Source organism: Labrus bergylta, chromosome 8 (genome assembly GCF_963930695.1).
Source record: "Labrus bergylta chromosome 8, fLabBer1.1, whole genome shotgun sequence".
Classification (NCBI taxonomy): Eukaryota; Metazoa; Chordata; class Actinopteri; order Labriformes; family Labridae; genus Labrus; species Labrus bergylta.
The window spans coordinates 24,410,046-24,430,771 of NC_089202.1; the positions used below are offsets into that span (position 1 = coordinate 24,410,046).

The window sequence follows — 20,726 nt, forward strand, 5'->3', positions numbered from 1 at the left end:
CAGAGTTCCTGTCAAAACACTCCTGTTTTCTCTCTACATGAAAGAAGTTTCCATTTTTGTGTGGAAAAAGCCAGAACTCCCTCGTTCCCTTGAGAGGGCCATGTTCAGAGGTAAGTGTTGTGCTTCCCCCTAGTGGTCACTGAGAGGTACTGCTCCCTTTCAGATTGTAAATAATAAGAGATCGGACAACAATGAAAACCAACAGTAAATGTTATTAATGTAAAAGTTTATTTCAAATACTGACAAAAATCCTCTCACCTACTCCCACACAACAGAAACATTCCAAGTACTCGTGTACTTTCTGAAGTCTTAAAATCATTCCTGTGTTTCCAGTCATCCTCTTTTATCATGTAAACCCTTTTTTTTATTTTTTTTATTTTTATTTTTTTACTTTCTAGGAAGCAAGGGTGCCTCTGATTTCCCTGCAGTTATCTCGGGCCAGGATGACATAAACATATATATGTATATATATATATACATATATATGTTCATAATGCAATAACAGAACACAAGAAACAAAAAAAAAAAAGAAACATTAATTTGCAAAAACCAACAAGAAAACCGATCAGGTAAAAGCAGCACAAAAGTACTTCAGAGCACACAGCCTGTCTTTTCTTTATACATTCTGGCACGTGTTTATCATAGCTGAACGAGAGACGCCCTGTGTGTGTCGGCTCGTTGAACCGCTCTCCGTGCACAAACCACACATCAAGTTCTGTCCGCAGTCGTTTTACAGAACATGTCGCTGCTTTATTCGATCATCTCTTTTAGCAATATTTATTTCTTAACAAGCAGGAGGACACTGTCGGGTTTACAACAGAGCGTGACGCTAAATGGCCGTTTGGTGTCATTTAAAGCGACAGAGCCTTCCAGACTGTTCTTTTGAGCTCCGCCGGACTAAAAGCTGAACCAAGTTCAACAACGTGGCAGCGTTTACGTCCAAATTAAGAGAGGTGAAGAGGACAGGTGTTCTTTACATGGTATCATCTCTTAGATTTGTCTTTGAATCAGCAGCATTTACACATATGTTCATATGATACAGATTCACATAGCCTCCGCACTTCCCTTAGATAAGAGCAGAAGTAGTGTTAAACTGAAAGGAGAGAGGAACCATAGAATCAGAAAATAGCTTGGGATGTGAAGGAGTGAAAAGCAGCCAGGAGAAAAAACTGAAAAGTCTCTTCCTGTCGAACTCTATTTACATCGGCTGGAACAGAGAAAAAAGCATTCATTCATACACCAAAACGAGCACACGCAGGTAAGGTCAGTTCTCTTTCACCCGCTTCAAATTTGACACGTTTCTTTTTTTTTAAAGTCTCAATGACAAAGTGAGTCGGAGAATGTGATGCTGCCTGCACCCTATCACTTAGCCTACATGGTGGAGTGTGCGCCTGTGAAGGTTCCCTGAAGCGTTATCATACAAGGAGGATCTCCAGTTCAGATTCTTGAACGCATTGGTTCAAAGTGTTGAAAGCAAAGACCACCTCTTCCAGAGGAAAGGTAAGATAAGGTGTGACTCAAGAGCTTAATTTCACTAACCATGTGTTATAAAATCTCTCGCTGTTATGCCAAGGGTTGCAGTGAGCGTACTCTGCAGGCACGCAGTTCTAACTTTAGGCCTCTGATGGCGAGCTTGGGATCTGGGCCGACGCTTGTGGTTATCAAGTTGCCTGCTGTTGACCCTCTGACTCCCCTGAGATCAAAGATCAGCCTGTGTCAGTTTGGGAAGGAAAAAATGTTTTCCTAGGATGGTGCTGCTCGCAGGAGTACGTCCATACTCAAGCTTAGGATTTAAGGGAACTAAAATATTCTTGTGTTAAAGCTAACGTCTTGCAAAGTGTATTAATAACAATATCGAGATGAACGAGAACCCGACCAGAGAGAGTAAAGAGGGTTCTCGTGTATCTTTGACAAGCAGCTAAAATAAGAGAAAACATTTTGGAAAGCCCAAAATTTGTAAAAACATTCACTAAATTGCCGGAGCGTCCTTAAAGGCAACGTCTGTGGTTACTTTAGTCTTTAAGTGGATGGAGCGATCAACATGTGATACTTGAAGGCTAACCTTTAGCGGTGTCTGGATCTGTTTCAAATCTGACGGGAGAAGTATCTGAACCGAGGGTCACAAACACTCGGAGATGGAGCAGCTTGGGTTCCAGGTTTCATCATCACATTATAATGAAAAGACAACTCTAATCACGCTCTCCGAGTCCAGTGTCTGCAGCGAACTTTCACGGCAAAAAAAAAAAAAAAAAAAAACCTCAAGGGAGTGTATTTAGCACTACAATCTCTCTTAGGCGTGTCAGCCGGTCTGTGCCTGAAAGCGCCAAGCTTACCACGAGTCACGTGCTTTACGGGTTGTATTTACAGAAGCATATATACTCTATGCAGAGAGATCAAGCTCCCCGCTAATCTTTTAGGCTCATAGTAAACACACGTCTTGATGCAACTCAACAGAGGACTGAACGCAGACGTTGGCAGGCTTCCCAGCCATTAAAAAGGACCATGAGGATATACTTGGCTGGCTCTCGCTTTGCGGCCGCTCAGCTGGAGCGTGTGTGTGTTTACATGTGGATTGTCAGGACAGCAAACAGGAAAGGAGGGAAGGAAGGTATGACGGGGACAGTCTCAGGGCTAGTGTGTTTAGTTTCGATTCTTTGGAGCACAAGGCAGAAGCCCCGCCCTGCTCCTGTTTTTAAATTTAAAATTTCTCTTTTGTTACAATCGTGCAGCATATTTGGAAAGAACAGGTTGAGAATTAAAGCAATGTGAGCGAAGAGATGAAAACGTTTTTTTTTTTATAAATCCCTGTTTGGCTGAGCTGCAGCAGGTGACCTCGGATTTTGTTCGACGTAAAGTGACCGAAGGTTGACACAAAAGGAAGCATCAATTTGCTTCCCCAATTTCCCAATACGGTGTCAGTGAATAATAAAGTACTTAAGCTAGGCAGCTGCCCACTCACAGATTTGGTATGCAAGCAATTATTAATGTACAACTTCCAACCGAAGCCAGCCGCCGCCGCCGCCAGCATGAACAACAAAAACCAAAGAGCGTGCTGCGATTCTGGTTCCTAACTCCCTTACTCACATCATTTTGGTGTCATTTAGGATGCAAAAAAAAAAAGAACAAAGGCATACTATACAGACTACAAAGTGCATTAACTCACCCCATCCAACCCCTGCCTGATGACACACACCTACTGTGATGCATCTTGGAACACAGAAAACCAAGATATAAGGGAGGCGGCAGAGCAGAGTGCGCAGAGGGGGCAGAGCTGTGCGTGGTGGGAAGGCAGAGAAGGCTGTGACCTCGTGGGATCGCCTGAACCTTCATCGCTCCCTCCCACCCGGCCCCGCCCACATACCAGCAAAAATGGAGTTTTTAAACTTATACAACTCTGCCCGACGTGGTAAAGCCAGTGGTGCCTGGGGACATAAAAGGAAGAGAGGGTGGACAGAGGGGTGGACAATATTGGGGACATGGGTGAGGTGGGGGAGGAGGGACGGTTGCCGGGAGCCCCAGGGGGTGAGAGTGCGTCTCGAACGGTGGAGGCTAGCCGGCTAGCTTGCTGGTCACCAAGGACGACTTCCTCTGGGGTAGGTCCTGCGGCGTGGGAATGTGGTCGCCGGTCACCAGGTTCTTGTCGGGCCCCGCCACAGGAAGCTGCTTGTTCTTCATCTTGGCTTTGGCCATGTTGTAGTCGCCCGAGTCAAAGTACTTTTGCTGTGTAAGAAAAGAGATAAAAAAGGTGCTGACAGGTGCTAAGAAAACATTCATTTCTTATCTGCTTACATCAACTTTTCAGGCTTTAAAGGTCAACAGTGTTCCTTTGGTTACACATTTAAGTCATTTTATTGTGAAATTCCCTGAAGTGTATATCTGCACAGAACTGGGATTCACTTAATAAATATCTGAATGATGTTGAACGTTGCATCGTGCAGAATCAAATCACCACACAAAGAAAACAAAGATAGACTCCAGCCTCAGATTCTCAGATATCGCCCGCTCTCTGATGATGTTCATTCTGGGAGTTATGTGATGATTAAGTGCTGCAATTTACTTTTTGCCGTTCCCCCTCTGCCTGCCTCAGCTACTCCTACTCCTCGTCAGTGATTTCCCAGAAAGACTTTCCACAATCTCCAGAGGTAGAAGTTCTCGATAACAAATGCAGCATGTGTAGGCGCAGAGAGAAACAGTTTTCACAGAAGAAAAACTCGTTTGAGAGTCATATCTTTGTGAGCCCTGACCGGCTGTTTAAATAACAGGTAGAACAAAATTAAACAAGTGCTTTATGACAAGCTACCCAAGAGGCTGCATTAACAAACCGAACTAACCGGGCCTGAGCACGTTACCTCTTGTACATAACGTCGTAATACAACACATGCATAGCTTTACATGGCCATGAAGCGTACTTTGTTTTCAAGACAGACGGACTCCAAGAAAAAAAAAGGGATGCATGGTCGAGGCTGCGTCAGCACATCAGAGAACAGCACAGAGAGCATGACAGCTACTGTTCTGACTTTGTTTCTTATCCTGAGTCATGTTAGTCAGATACAGACAGAACACTCCAGGGTTTCTCCATAATAAGGCTGTCCACGTTGTGTACTCGCGCTTGTGCTCGTGCATGAACTGCATCACACTGAAGCACACCCCCTCTAAGCTTGCCAGGGCCGAGGAAGTGTAGCCCGCTTGAGCACGGAAAGGAGCTAGTCACACGAACTGGACTCTGGGGGTCAAACATGCTTTACCTAGTGTGAATGCACCCTTAAACACTTAGTATAACCGGTCGCCTGAATTTACATTTATGATGCCTGACTTTTTATTGAGTAGTGATCTAAAATGCTTTGAGCTTTGTGGACTAAAACTAGAAAGAGTAAAAAATGTGACTGAAACTGACTAGGACTAAATTAGCACTGCAGGAGAGGGATTGTTGGGTTTGCTAAAAGAAACATTCCTGTGGTTTTCATCTGTAACCATGTCATACTCATGGTCACCTACCCCTTTCTGTAGTCTCTTCATCAGGAATTCTGATCCGCCTGGCTTGTGATTAAGGCCGGGGTACTTGGCCTTCAGCTTTGCCTCCTCTGCCTTTGCCGGGTTTGCATTCTTCTCCTGTGAGTCCTGTTGAGACAAAAAACAAACGGACATAAACACATCTCTCCAGAAGAACAGGATCTTTTAAAGTGTGAGCATATACATCTTCAGCTGCTTCTGTGACAGGCAATCATTTACGGTCAGCCTACGATTCCAAAAATGCTGCTGGTGCAAAAACACCCAAATTCCAGAAAAAACATTCCCCGGGGTAAACAGGGCCGCTTTAAAACTACTAAAACTGCACTGCTGTGAATAGGGCTTTCAGAACTATGACAATGACTAGTGGGAACAGGAGATACTTTATGATAGCATGAGTCAGAGCCCGATTGTTCTTCTGTTACAGTGCCTCTTATCCCCATCATGCCTGAGAGGAAATAACTCAAAGAGGAGGACAAAGCTTGGAACAAACAGACCTTAAAAAACAAGCCCTAAAACGCTTATATGGCACTGATCCTGATGTGACGGCAAACTAAACGAGGACCCCGAGGTTTAAAGCTGAAAAGGTCCAAAAAGACGGCAGATTTAAAACCATGAAAGAGGTCACAACAGGTCGTATAAAATTTGGAAATGAGGACAAATGAATCACCTTTTTCTTTTGTGTTGTTCTGATCATGATTATTAAAAAATACCTACAATGACCTATGACACACTGGAGTGGTTAAATAATGTGTATACTTGAAGATACTTTAGTTCTAAGGCCTATAAATACATCAAACTGGTTCTTAAATATTTGTAATGTTTGATCTCGCTTCATGTCTTGGTTTCTTTCTTCATATCTGTGTTTTTTAAGCCTGACCACGATTTTGAATACGACTGCAAGACAACAGTTTCTGCTTACAGTGAAACGTCCTAAACATCCCAATCAGGCCGAACATTAAAGTTAAATAATGAAATCACATGTTTTCCTTTAACTTGACATAACAAATGTTTGTTTCTGTGTCCTGTGGAGGTTATACTTAAGCAGTCTTTCACAGTTACGTTCTCGGCTTGCTTTTCATACACATCCTTAGGTCGCTTATCTGCATGTTGTGACAAAGTCTAAAACAATCGGGGTCAAGAAATAACACGCTGACAAAGCTTTCTGGCTCTTATGACACCAGTGCGGACTCACAAGAGCTTGAGGTAGCGACTTGTGTAGACAGTAGAGGTATTTGTTGTTGCTGCCTGTGACTACCACAAGCCAAACTGGTCAGGTAGTCGTCATTCAGGTCCCTGTCAGGTGAAAAAGGAGGCCAGTAATTCAGGTCACACAAACACCTTGTTTGTGAGCAGAGTTTGGTGTTTTGATGGTATATAGCTGGTGTAAAATAAAGTAGAAGCTGAAGCACGCCGCCTGCACATTCACCGGCACACGGAGCAAACATCATGGAGCGCTCGGCCCTGAGAGTTTGCCAGGACGGGGCTAAAATGTGACTCGGGACACCGAAGCCAATGAACTGATCCCCTCAGGAGAAGGGAGGGCAGGAAGCACCGAGTGTGCTGATTCACTTGCGCGAGAAATTTATGAGCTACTATATTTGACCCCGATGCAGAGCGGCTGCAGAATCCCAAACCAGAACACGAAAGCAGTCCTAAAAAAATCTAGAAAATTTCAGACAGGCTGCTTCTGAAATCTTCCTGAGTTGCTTATCCACAAATGCACCTCACAGCGGGAGAATATCCCCGTCAGACAGGAGGCGGGGTGATTTCAGACTGCAAGACATGACATTAAAAATGGTGGACGAGCAACAATGTGATGTGTAGTTTCGAGGTATTCACAGTATCAACACAACGGACTTGCGAGCTGAAACATAAAGCACTTTCATTAAATGCACAGAGATGGCACAAATTGCACGCTACACAGTCTATGGTCGTCGGCCAGTCGTAGAATATAAATGTCAGCATCCCCGACTCGCTCACAGTGACGTTTCATGAATATTTCCTGCTGTTGTACTTCAAGTGGAAAATGTGCTAGGGGACTGGCAAGAAAGATACTGGGTAGCATCCTAATGAAAAATTCAGCTGTTTGCGTTCACACATACAGCTTGTCCTGAATATATCAGGAGCTTTTCTGCAAGTGTGAAAGCCCTACAAGAAAGAAGAGGAGCAGTGACGGAGAGAATAAAAGCAGCTCGTAACAGACTGAAGTTTCTGGACACATTTTCAGAATAAAAGAAAGTGTCTCAAGCCGTTTTCACACATGCACTCCTGAAAATGGTCGTGCAGCGATCACAGGGACTAAACGTCACCACCTCCTCCCACTCGCTCCAGGTGAATTCTCCTGATTACATCCTGCTGCGTTCTCACATCAGCTCACTCTGACTTTCTGCAGAATAAATACGAGGAGGCTGGAGGAGAAACTCCGGGTGAAGAGAGAAACATTCAGCTGTTTGAGTTCACACATGACGCTCCTCCTGCAAGTATCAGGAGTTTTCTGCATAAGAGCCCTAAATTACAACTTTGCCATTCCAGTGTCACAGCATGTACTTGGGTCGTCACCACACCAGATTTTTAATATTCAAACAATACTTGTAAAAATCAAATCAATATCTGTTTCTATACCACGGCAACAATGTCCACATCATTGATCAAGAAAAGATGGTTGGGCACTTTCTCAACTCACACAGTCTCACTCACAAGACATTCTGACTGAACTGTAAGAAGTGTCCACAAATCGTCTCCATGACGACGTTCAGATGTGATCAAACCTTTTACAAATCAGTGTAATCTGAAAACCTGACAGGTCTGACATCTGACAGGCGTTGTCGCTTCCTGTTTGTATGTGCAGCCAGCACAAAGTTCAGATACTTTTGTTTGATATCATTTAAAATTTTATGCATCGCTTTGAGTATCATTACATATAATACCAACAACAATAACGCTATTAAAGGCACAGTATGTAGATTCCACCACCAGGGGGCTCTCCATCAATACAATAACAAAAGATGACCTTGAAGCTGTACAGCTGGGAATCATGGGAGTTCTTACTGCTACTGCCGAGTATAACGTACATGCATTTATATCACAGCAGCTCATACAGCAACAATACAGCAGCTCACGCTTCCTTATGTAGCGGTCTTTGATGTAACATCTGGTGTTTCCATGGCAACGACAAACATGCAGTGTCTGTCATGGCGGCTGCCACGACAAGACATGTCCTGTTATAAAAATACTAAATGAAGGATTTCTCTGGCTTTTTATATCTGTTGGAAATGTCTGCTGTAATGCAAGTACTCATTTTTTTTATTAATTTAGATATTTTAGTGTAAACATTGTAATAAAATTCTACATATCTGAATCGGCATCAGAACTGAAAATAGTGGATCAGTGCCTCTCCAGCTACTACAGAACTCGGATAACATTTTGAGATATAGATTAATCGTTAAACATTTTATAACTTAAACAGTAACGTTTAAACCTCACCTTACTCACATAAATAGATAGGAAATAAAATTAAGATATTTACAAAATACCTAAGGGGCACTTGCAGCTGATATTTCAGGGGTGCAGAGATGAAATGTAAGGATGCTTCAGCCTAATCGTCTCTGCAAAACTTTGTTTACATAAAATCATTTTGTACTACATCGCGATAAATTGAGTTTTTTGCGACGTTTTTTTTTGTTGCAAATGCTCATATAACAGATAACTATTTATTATTATTTTATTTTTTTTGGCAATGTATTGTGCAGCCCTTCAGTGGATGTTTGATAAAGCATTGATCCTGGTGTTTACCTGTGCACACCTCTGTCGTAGTGTGGAAAATGCGGACCTGCCACTGTCACACTGCAGCTTTCTGACAGAGGCATGAAAAGCCCAAAAGCAGCCACGAAGAGTTAAACACACATCAGAGTGTTTCTCACAGTATTGCCTGTATGTGTTGACTTTCGGCCTGTCATGGCTCGTTTTTTTTTTTTAGACCCTCCTGGTCGCACCAATGAGGCCCGAGCTCCTGTGGACCTGCCAGCCAATGACACAAGACAAGGGACAAAACAAAAGTGACAACCTGGCACGGTGCTCAGTAAAGAGGGGGGGGGGCAGCTCCCGTAGAGCCGATACTAACACACAGACAGCTTCGTCGCAGCTCTGCGTGTCTTCCAGAAGTCCTGAGCCCTCACAGTTTACCTGAGCTAGCTGATGTTAGCCTCTCCCAGCTAGGTGGTTAGCCAACAACACCGACACAGCAGTCACACACACACACACACACACACACACACACACACACACACACACACACACACACACACACACACACACACACACACACACACACACACACACACACACACACACACACACACACACACACACACACACACACACACACACACACACACACACACACACACACCTGTTTTTCGTCCTCGTAGTCCGCCTGAGTGTCCGAGTCCGGGTTTTCCGTCGACATTATGTGTGTGTGAAAGTGACGCAAGTGTCCCTTTCTGCGGACAGCTCACAGAGGTGAATACACAGAGGTACCTGTACTGAATCTAATCCTCCTTTTCTGGACACGACTGCTGCTCCCCAACAAAAATGGCGTAACGAGTTGTGACATCATTCCCGGTTAGCTTCCCCTCCCCTCCTCCCTGTGTGATTGACATATACAGTAGCCAATGGGCGAGCGGCAACGGCTCACTTGGAACCAACGGAATTTAAACCGCAGACGTTCGCTCTGTGATTGACAGCTCCCTGCTCCAATCGTATTAGTTTATGGAAACTGGGGGCGATGCGGAGGGGGGGGGGGGGGGGGTGCGCACTGCATCAACAAAACGAACATGGACAACAGAGAAGATATATCTTTGACGCGCCTTGCTGGCTTTTAAGTAGTGCGTTAAAATCAATAAAGTTATTCAGTAACAGTAGTTTAACAAAGCATTTGGTGTACACTTTGGAGAAGCTGTCTGCTCTGTGATTGGCTACTTGTTGACGGTGGACCCGCCTACCAATCAAACGATCGGCGGGAACGCGTTACGCCTCGTTAACTTACCACTAGGGGACATTTAAATAATCGATTATCGTTTTTTAATTGTATTTTTTAAATAATTTTCTAGTTGCCAAGTAAGTATAAAGTCATTGATAGCAGGCACAGGTAGTTAGTAGTTTAATTTTAGATACATAAACAGTTGTAGTAGGTGGAAATTAATAATAAGCTATCTAAGTTTGACTGAATTTTAACTAAATTATTAAACTCTTAAGCTTTTCTTACACAAACTATCTCTTTGTTTTGCAGATTTCTGTCTCTCATGGAAGCGATGGCGTGTGTGCAGAAAGTGAGGAACTCTCAGGTAAAACCACACCTGACCGGTTAGTTAATGTTGATTCAGTGTTTTTAATGATGTTTGAAACACAACTAGCTTGTTAACTTCAATCAATCAAACTTTATAACTTTAGACAAATTCAACTGCAGTTCAAAATGCTTTTACAATTAAGATAAGAGATTAATGCACAACAATAAGAATTTAATAAAATAATAATAAAATTGAGATTGATGGCAAAATTAGCAACATACAAGAAATAAAAGCTATAAGATAATATTAATAATAATATTAATAATAATAATAACTTTATTTATATAGCACCTTTTAAAAACACAGGTTTACAAAGTGCTTTGACAAACAGCAAAAACAAGAACAAAGCAAACTAAACCAAACACAGAAGAACATTAACAACAGCAAGAACATAACAAATGCAAAATACTAAAAATAATTAAATACAATTCAACAGAAAAGAACCCAAAGTGCACGATACCCATCAGACATATATAACCCGAACATCACAAGAACCATTATAAGAACCCAACAACACGAGCTGAGACCAAGAGGACCAAAGATTTAAAAAGATGTAAGAAACTAAAAGAGCTGAAAGCAAATAAAAAGATAACAGCAATAAGAAAAAGGAGCAGTAAAAGAAATAGAAACAAGTGGTTAAAGGATCAAAAAACCCCAAACTATAATATTCATAAAAATAAAAAGTAAATATAAATATGAAACATAAATAGACTAAGTAAGATAAGAAATTACCAAGTTAAAACATAAGAGGAGTTAAGATATGAGCATAAATATGAGATAAGAGCATAAATAAAAGAACAGTAAGAAGTAAAAGAAGATAAAAATAGTCAAACCAATAAGCATTCATACACACAAGAAACACTTAAAGTAAAGTAAAAGACAATACAATAATGTTATTATTGAATTAATTGAAAACGCAGCAGCCTCTTGTTGTAGCTGGTTTATTGTGTTTTTAGGTTGACCAGGAAGGAGAGCGTTTTGAAAGTGTGCATTAGTCCCTCTGTTTGGCTCAGAGAGAGAAATGGTCTTACTTTGGCGATGTCTTTCAGGTGATGAAATGCTGTTTTTGTGGCGCTCCTCACATGAAATACAAATCAAAGATCACCCCAAGAATTTGTGCTCCTTGGCTTCCGTCCTATTTTTTTGTGGTTTGGGGGTCAATTTATAGACAAGTAAAAAATAAAACAGTTTTAACTTTTCTACGCTGTGCACATGTTCACTGTTTTTAGTAATTGTAGTTACCAGGTAGGGCATTACACATTCAGTATATTTTGGATGTACTGTACCGTACTATTCAACATTAATGCCCATCAATTATTCATCATTAGATACAGGTGTGTAGCCTTACTCACAGGCAATCACCATCTAATCGTTGCTCCGAAACACCAGGACTAACTTACATTTTATGGTTTCTGTATTTATTGAAGCAAGTTTAAGACATCCCAGAGTCCACTGCATTAACTCAGAAGAATATGATATTAATATTAATAACCTGTAAGCGCCAACCTCCGGTCTTGTACTATGAAGCCAATCTCGAGTGTCCACTAGAGGCTGATTCTGGTTCTTGATAGAATATTGAAAGCCTGAATGAAACACAGATTGCTGATTAATCTTGTTTGTGTTAGCTGTTACGAGTAAGCAGACCGCAGTATATGTGATTTATTTGTGTCTCTCTTGCAGGATACTCAGCTGTTGCCCAATCAGGTTCTGTCGGCGCAACAGTCCTTGGTTGTTATGAAGAAGCTTCTGGCCATCGCAGTGTCTGGCATCACGTACCTCCGGGGGCTTTTCCCAGAGAAAGCCTATGGGAGCAAATATGTTGAAGGTTAGATAACACATGGAACGGTGTGCTATCAAGGTCGATATTTTTATTTGGAAATTCTTGAGGAGGAGATTCTTCCCTCCCTGCTTTTCCTCCCACAGATCAGAAAGTGATGATCCTCAGAGAGGAGCGCAGCTGTCCCGGGGCCAGTCAGATAGTCCAGTGGTAAATATGAACAACGCTTACTCCCCGAAGTCATGAATCAGTTCCACTTGGAAAACAGTTTCCTGATTGTGTCATGCCTTTTGTGTTTAGGAAACAAGCTGTGTTTTTATGTCTTACTGAACCGTTGCTGGTTTGAATATAGAGGAATCTGGGGGCCTATTTGTCAGCGTTGGTTTTTTGGGGTGGCCGTTACAACTGAGGTGGTAACAGAGTTTGTGTCTGTAACAGCAGCAGAGACAGTTGGTTGAAAAACAGCTGCTGATGATTAATCATGGTTTCCTACCCCTTGAAAACACTTCCTTGTGAAGTCAGAGATACAGTAGCGTGTATGAGATCAACTTGAAATCTCAAAAATCGTGTTAAAATAATTTTGAATATGATCGATGTCTTACGCTTGTTATGTCGGCTTACGTTAGCTGTCCTCCTCGTGGCTGCTCGCCGTCTCACCTCTGGACTACATCAGTTACCGTTTCTGTGGGTCTGAAAAATAATTTTAGGGCGCACTCATATGAGACAAAGTTGTCCTGTACCGCGCTTAAGCACAATTGACAATCATTTTGCGCAATTTGACAATCACAGCGACATCACTTAAAGCTTAATGCTACAGAGTACGGTGTCGATAGTTAAAGTGACTCCTTCAGATGCCTCAAGCTCCTTTTAACCATGTTTAGAAACTAAATTGAGGTCACAATTTCACCACGACACACTGAAAAGACTTCAGGCCAGGAGAAAGTTTGTCTAATCGGAAGTAGCACAGCAACGGTTGCTATGAGAGGAAGCTCTGATTGGTGGGTCACCAGACAAATCAGAGAGCCAGCAAAGGGTCAAGAATTGACATTATGTTGGGTATCTTTAAATAAAGAGTCTGCTTTTGACCGACCCTAAGTCCTGAGATATGTACTTTTTCATTAGGGCTCTGTAAATCACACTTGATTGGTCGACTGATAAATTATGACGTCATGCTCAATCACACCTTGTGAACTGATTTTACTTCCAGGATGCAGGGATGCTTTGAGGCCATCCAGAACAAGTATGTAAGTCAACCTCCTCCATCAGTCAGAAAATGTTTTCCTGTTTGACCTTCTGCGTAATCTTCCCCTCCTTACAGTTAATGATGTCATTTTTCTCCCTCTAGCTGCGGACAGTTATTATGTCTGTGAGTATTTTACATCTTCTACTTCTTACGTGTTGTCTTTTTGGCGTGCAGAATCGAGTCGTCTGAGAGAAATATTCATGCTGCTAATGTTTACTTCATTTGTCTATGTTTTAGATCTACACCGACCAGCAGAACCCGGAGGTAATGTCCAGTTTTCTTCCTGCTTTTCGTTTAGTGTCACAGTTTTTTAAAACACAACCAGCTGCTTCGATGATCCGTCTGAAACACAGCAGCTGTGTCATCTTGTCTTCCAGAAAGTGACTGAGTTTTACCAGTTTAGGATCATGTACAACGCAGAAGGAGCTCAGATGGACTTTGAAAGGTGAGGATGTTTAAATTTGACGCTCAGGAGCTGAAGTTCAAAATGCAAACCTCAGAAATCGAGACAGGAAACAAACAACAGCTTTATAGCTTCATAAGGGCCTCATCACACAGAGTTATGTTTAATACTTTTTATACAAAAGTAGCTCAAAGTGCTTTACGTTCTTTAAAACCTTACTTTAAAACTTTGCGCCCCACGTATGCAGGCTTTAGTCCTCGTTTCAGCGGCCGTGGGTTCAAATCCGACCTCGGCCCCTTGCTGCATGTCATCCCCCACTCTCTCTCCTCCCAGTGTTTCCTGTCTCTCTTCAGCTGTCCTATCCAATAAAGACAAAAATACCCCAAAAATGTCTATAAAAACTTTAAAGTTCTTCACAGATCCCAAAGCTTTAGCACGATGGCCGATGGTTGCAAGTGCTCAGCAACGGCTGAAACGACTCACATGAAGAGAAACGAGCAGCAAATTCAGAAACACTTTTAATGCAAACGTCTAAAAACAAATGCAACGGCTGAAACGCAACATGCTGCAAAAAGCAGGAACAACCCTTTAAGGTATGTTTTGGGTCTTTAGCATCAACGCTAACTCTATTTGGACTTTTTTTTTTTTAAATCAGCAACAACAACAACATGTTGTCGATGTCGTCTGGAGGCACGAAGAAGGCGAGCATCCTGCTGGTGAGGAAGCTCTACACGCTGATGCAGAACCTGGGTCCGCTACCAGACAACGTGTGTCTCAACATGAAGCTGGCTTACTATGACAACGGTGAGTCAAACACACACACACACACACACACACACACACACACACACACATGCATGTATGTCCTCGTTAAGACTGCACAACTGGGACGTACGAGGAGCATTGAAGGCGTTACTCTCAAGCGACAACCTCGGGTCTTTAAAAATAAAAAGGCAGTAAATGCTGAAGTGCAGAAAAACTGCAGTTTCTCGAGTGTCCACAAGAGTGGTGGTCGGCTTGTTAAATAAACGCAGTGGTTCTCACACATAGACGATACCTGGGCGGGCCGTGGGGGAGAAAGACCCAGCATTAATCCATCATGAGCACTGAGCAACATTTAGCAAAAGTTACAGAGAAGATAAACTTCCTTTAAGAGGCAGAAACCTCAAACAGAATCAGGCTCAGTGTCTGTCTCTGTCTTACTGTGTATTCGTCTGCTTCCAGTCACTCCTCAGGACTACCAGCCTACAGGGTTCAAAGAGGCCGACGGCAACACCATGGAGTTTGAGAAGGAGCCGGTCAGACTCACCATGGGCGAAGTGGTCACCCCCTTCCACACTCTGAAGTTGGACATGACCACCGAGAGACAGAGACTGGAGCAGGTGAGTGAAAGGAAGCACAGGAACGAGGCACAAAAATCTCACCTAATGAATAATCTGTAAAAACGTTGTGGAGTTTTATATTCACTGTTTTTATTGGACAGCTTCTTGACCTTTGTCTCCAGATCAACACATCAGGGAGCTGTTTGTTTTTTGGATCGACAGCTGTGCTTGTTGTTAAATGTCTGCAGGTGGAGGAGAGTGTTTGCGTGACGGAGAAGTGGGTTCTGACGATGGAGGAGGAGGGTGTCCTGTCTCAGGTCAGCACACCAGCGACGCAGACATGGAGCCTTTTTTACACTCAGCGGGGCGAAGTCAATTTATAAACACATGCACCTCCATGTAGAGAGATAATTTAGGGTTTAAGTTTAACCGTTGTTTGCTGAACGATCTACTGGACTATGTTCAAACTTTTCTTACTGCAGTCAGTGAGATTAGAGGTGAATGATAATGGTGAATAGACTTGAACTTTTTTTTGCCCTTTTCTGGTCCCCTAACTACTCTAACACGTTTGAACATGTCCAAATCCTTTCGACTGTAAGGCGCAGTATGTTCAACATGTGAAGAAACTTCATTATTGGCAAAAAAGTTTCAGAAGTCTCTGGAGCTTCGGGTCGGACATGTGAGTCAGTGCGAGGGTTATCAGGAGCAGTCTGTTGCCGTGGTGACCGTGGTGACCGTGGTGACCGTGTTGACGTTTTGTGTTATCAAAGCCTGAAGATTAAATGAGTTTTATCTTTAGAGCCATGTGATCAAAGACGGGGAGAAGCCAGACACCGAGAACACGGACGTGGACAACACGGGTAAATCATTCTCCCTCTCACTCCAGCTGTTTCCACAAAACAGTCATTTTGGCATCGTTTATAACATCTACACACACACACACACACACACACACACACACACACACACACACACACACACACACACACACACACACACACACACACACACACAAGCCCTTGTCAGACTTATTTTTTTCACAAAAGTGCCGTTACTGAGATCAGCCGTCATCATGTCTTTGTACATTCATATTGATTCTGCAACTGTGTGATATCGGTGTCCCAGTCTGTGAGGTCACATTGCGTTTCAGCGTCGCGGTAGCACAGCACACACACACACACACACACACACACACACACACACACACACACACACACACACACACACACAGAGTGCTGTGCTCCCCGCTGGCTCCTCCAGAAACCGTCTCACCTCTGTAAGGCCTCTGTAACTACCTCTAAAGAGGGTACATATGGGGGGTCACTTCATCCCCCCAATACGCCTCCACCACGTCCAGATTGAAGGTGAAACGTCACAGGGGGGTAATTATCGCAGCTTGAAAACGACAGTCTGAATCAGGCTTCACACTCATACTACACATTGCATTTAAACTATTATACATTTTCATATTTTGAATGGCATTGCATAAAAGTCTTTGTATTTACGCGCCCTTCTGTATTAGTGACGGAGAAAGATCTCGAGCCTTGGGTTTTCTTTAAACTAGAGGAATCTTTAAACGGAGAGAATAATCTAGAAATTTGAACAAGACTCTATCAACCTTTTTTTTTCTCTTTTGCTCATCTCCAGAGATCCAGATGAGCTGTCATGAGACGAAAGAGAGCTGTGAGGAAGTCACAGAGGTAGGTGTGACCTCGACACAATGTGAGTTCGGTTCACATCAAAGTACTCACTCTGCTGGAGAAGGTAAGATTTAAGGCTCCCTCTACCTGCGTGTATCAGCGGCCACATGGAGCTGCTCGAATCTGGGTTCGAATCCAACCTGCGGCTCGTTTCACATATGCCGTTCCCTACTCTCTTTTGGATTTTGAAAATTTCAAAAAAATCAGAGAATCGAAAAAGACCAAGTACTTTGAGTTTTCTGTTGTATCTTTCATCACTACACTGATTTACACAAGTCTGTCCCTGATTTCTGACTCTATCCACTGTTCTAGCTTTAAAAACTCACAAAAGAGTCCCGAGGCTGAGATTTATGCAAAAGCTAGTCTCTTGAATTAAGACACGAGTGGTCAAAAGAGTCAAACGAGGAATAAAAACTGTAAACTGTAAACCACTGTCCGTCATTCAGCTGCATGGAAGCATTTCTCTGTTAAGGTCCATCAGTTAAATTAACAGTGAAGATTATTTTCTCAATCGATTTTTAATTAGAACTGATGGAAATATAGGCGAGACGTGTACCCACACACACACACACACACACACACACACACACACACACACACACACACACACTGTGCAGGGAGGCAGTACCGCCTGGGCATCATACATGTAAACATATCTTTCAGCTTCATTCTTTTTGTTCCTTGTCGAGGAAACTGCACGAGAGGAATCAAATTAAAAAGCCAAAAAAAGACGATTTTTCATCGTCAGTAACTTCGATGTATGCTGAGAGTATTTTGTGGAAGTGATGTTAAATTGAATCTTGATCTTGAAAAGTTAAAGTATAGTAGAATAGAATAAATCTTTATTGTCCACTAGAGGTGGGAATTAGCCGTCGGCTCTCCAGATACATAAAACAGTATAGAAAACATTCAGGCCGTAAATAACACAGACGACTTAGCAGCTAGGGTTAACCCATTAAAAACAATTGATGTCCTGGTTCAGATCTCATCAGTCATGTTCTAAGGATGTTTACCAATCTCAGGATTTACATTTTTAGATGTCAGAGGGACTCCACCCTGAGCTCAGAGTCTCACACTGGCAGAGGAGAGGATGGGAGTCATCTGCTCAGATACTCCTCGCTTTCTTCCTCGCCCTATCAGTGAATATTTGAGACAGAGGCTTTTGTTGTTTATTGCATTTTATCTCGCTGTCGTCTCTCTAAAGAGCGGAAAATATTCAGAACAACTGCAAAACTTTCCGTTAAGTGCACATCCTGTAGAAACACAACATGCCGTGGGTTATTAAGTCTGAAATAAACAAAATGTGTCTTGTTATTTAATGTTTATTTGTATAATCTGATGTCACACACTAAAGCGTTTACTGCTTATACTAATGTGCCCTCCCTAAACAGCAAAAACACAAAGGACAGTAAAAAACTCCACAATAACACAGAAATAAACAAGATGTAGCGTGAAATAAAACACCTGAAGTCGAGAACAAGATCACTCCTGATGTTGTGACTGATCCCTCCTCAAAGTCTGTGAAGGGTTTCTTCACAGAGTGTCTGTAGACTGAGCTAACAAAGAGGTGCTTTGAGTGCACTTCATGGTCGGAGGCGTTACGGACCATCTGTCCCCTCTCAGATGGACACTCTGTTGAAGAGGACCTCCGACATCGAGGTGGGCCTGAAGAGGACCAGGAGTGGACGGATCATCAAAACCGCCACGGTGAGTCAGCCTCTCAAACCTCAACTACGGTACTCCTGCTTCTCTCCTTAAACTGCTGCAGCTAGATCTCCTGAGACGTCTAAAAGTTTTTAATCTTTTTTCTTAATGAACCGCAGAATAGATCTCAGTGTGACATCATGCTGTTTTCACTTTGCACTGTTTTGACCTCAAAGTCAGAGGAGTTCTTGGAGACTTGTTGGATTTATTTTGGACTCTGGAGACAGATCCTGCAAAAACAGTTATTGTGTAAAACATGAAAAACAACTTGAGTTAAAGCTGTCTGTGGATGCAGGTCTACAGTAGATGATTCCCTTATGATTGCTGTGTGTTTGTGTGTGTTTGTGTGTGTGTGTGTGTGTGTGTGTGTGTGTGTGTGTGTGTGTGTGCAGGAAACAAAAGTCACAGTAAATGACAAGAAGATGACACCTATGTCAAACAAAGAGGTGAGAAATTCATGTTTACAGCGTAAACAAACTGATGGAGTTTTTAATTTATCGTAAATCTAAAACTCAGACTCAGGGTTGCCAGGTCCTGGGGCCCTGGTGGTGCAGTGGTTAGTGCGCGCACTCCATGTATGTGAGGCTATGGTCCTCAGAGCGGGCACCCCAGGTTCAAATCCAGCCTTTGGCTCCTTTCCCGCATGTCATTCCCCTCTCTCTCTCTCACTGATTATTTCAGCTCTATACACTGTCTTATCTCTCCATTAAAGGCACAAAAAGCCCAAAAATAAATCTTAAAAAAGGGTTTCTAGGTCCTAAACTATTTTGTTAACGCAAAAATCCAACCAAAACGACCAACAGGTCCACATGGAATATGTCCCACAACCAAATACACATGCACTCACACAGACACACAGTCCCATTGTGCGAGCACACACACATGCAGACGCAGCCCTCACTGCTACTGCACAACACAGTTGATAGAGGTTTTATCGGCTGGTTTTTTGATCTGGCATTGGGCTTGTTTTGTCACTCAGACCTGGCAACCCTGCTCCGTCTGCAGACACAACATTTATAAATAAGTCACTTATCTCTCTACGGATTAACAGATTCACTATTTTGCCCTCATAGCATTTGATTTGTGTATTTGTTGGGGTGCTTTAACAGCTGTTCTTCTGCAGATGAAGCTTTTTTTCTGCAGATGTAAATTTTAAATTGGAAAAAAAAAAAAAAAAGCGTAGGATCCGTGTTTGTTCCACAGATGAGTCAGCAGCACTGATCACTTTGGTTTCTGAGTGGGATGTTGTCTGTCAGTAGACTCATAAAAGCTCTGCGGTTATGTTGTTGCTCGCTGAACGTTTCCTCTGCTGCTTACAGGTCTCTCAGTACGACATCCCCAACAGCCAGGAAACGCCGTCCTCCACCGCCAAGAAACGCAAATTCAGCGAGCCCAAAGAGCGCTTCTGACCTCACAGACCACGACATAATCTACGTCACTGATTCATGTTCATGTTTGACATTTCAGTTCAGATTTTAACAGGTTATCATTTTAGCAGCAACTGTTTGTTTGCTCAGAAGTTTAGTTCACTGTCACAAATATCTTAAAGGATGCATTTATGTTGTTTTTTATTGTTTTATCTGTTTAGAGAAGGATTTCATACGTGATTAAAATACAAAAATAAATCAGTTGTTGCAGTTATCACACTCAAAGATTCAGTTGTCTTGATGTATTAGTAATTTAAGGAGCAACCAAAAGCATCGTTGTCAAAACAATCACTGTTTCACTGTTTTCAGATGTACACACCTGAAAGATTCAGTCCCTCAAATCCTCCTGAGCTGCTTGTTCACACATGCACCTAGCAGCGTGAGACTCTCTGTGCCGGACGAGAGGAAGGGGGGGGGGGGGGGGGGGGGGGGGGTAAAAGTGTGACTCTTAAATTCCACCAGGGGGTGCCGATAGCCTAGCGGTTATGACGCATGCCACATGTATGGAGGCTACAGTCCTTATCAGCGGCTGTAGGTTTGAATCCGACCTCGGCCCTTTGCTGAGCGTCCCCCGCTCTCTCTCCTCCCAACACTTCCTGTCTCTCTTCATCTGTCCTATCCAATAAAGGCAAAACTCGCCAAAAAAAATATAACTTTCAACTCCACCAGATGAATAGTTCAGTCCGTCTTCGCTCCATCGTGGTAGCGGAGCTGATAGGTTCACTTTAGTCAATGTGTGTGTTTCCATTGGCTCCGCTGCGCTGCGTCTGTCCCAACCTCCACTGCCTGCGTGAA

At 42.8% G+C, this 20,726-nt stretch overlaps 2 protein-coding genes across 4 annotated transcripts; one reads left to right on the forward strand and one right to left on the reverse strand.

The window, feature by feature from the left end:
• Positions 1-209: 209 nt before the first annotated feature.
• ensab (endosulfine alpha b) lies at positions 210-9,628 on the reverse strand. The gene is made up of 3 exons (XM_020653991.3): positions 9,419-9,628; positions 4,996-5,118; positions 210-3,720 (listed from the first exon to the last, which is right to left on the reverse strand). The coding sequence occupies exons 1-3, from the start codon at positions 9,473-9,475 to the stop codon at positions 3,550-3,552; spliced, it is 351 nt and encodes a 116-aa protein (XP_020509647.1). The 5' UTR covers positions 9,476-9,628; the 3' UTR covers positions 210-3,549.
• On the forward strand, positions 9,096-20,150 carry hormad1 (HORMA domain containing 1). Of its 3 annotated transcripts, none has more exons than XM_065957806.1 (16): positions 9,096-9,225; positions 10,298-10,352; positions 12,036-12,180; positions 12,279-12,342; positions 13,340-13,376; positions 13,478-13,498; positions 13,613-13,639; positions 13,753-13,820; positions 14,434-14,582; positions 15,003-15,160; positions 15,349-15,417; positions 15,900-15,960; positions 16,748-16,800; positions 18,424-18,507; positions 18,897-18,950; positions 19,824-20,150. In XM_065957806.1, exons 2-16 carry the CDS (start codon positions 10,311-10,313, stop codon positions 19,911-19,913), a joined length of 1,122 nt encoding a protein of 373 aa, XP_065813878.1. In that variant the 5' UTR covers positions 9,096-9,225; positions 10,298-10,310; the 3' UTR covers positions 19,914-20,150. The 3 variants fall into 3 exon arrangements, with proteins under 3 accessions (XP_065813878.1, XP_065813879.1, XP_020510684.2); XM_020655028.3 differs by lacking the exon at positions 9,096-9,225 and adding an exon at positions 9,841-10,125; XM_065957807.1 differs by lacking the exon at positions 18,897-18,950.
• Positions 20,151-20,726: the final 576 nt, after the last annotated feature.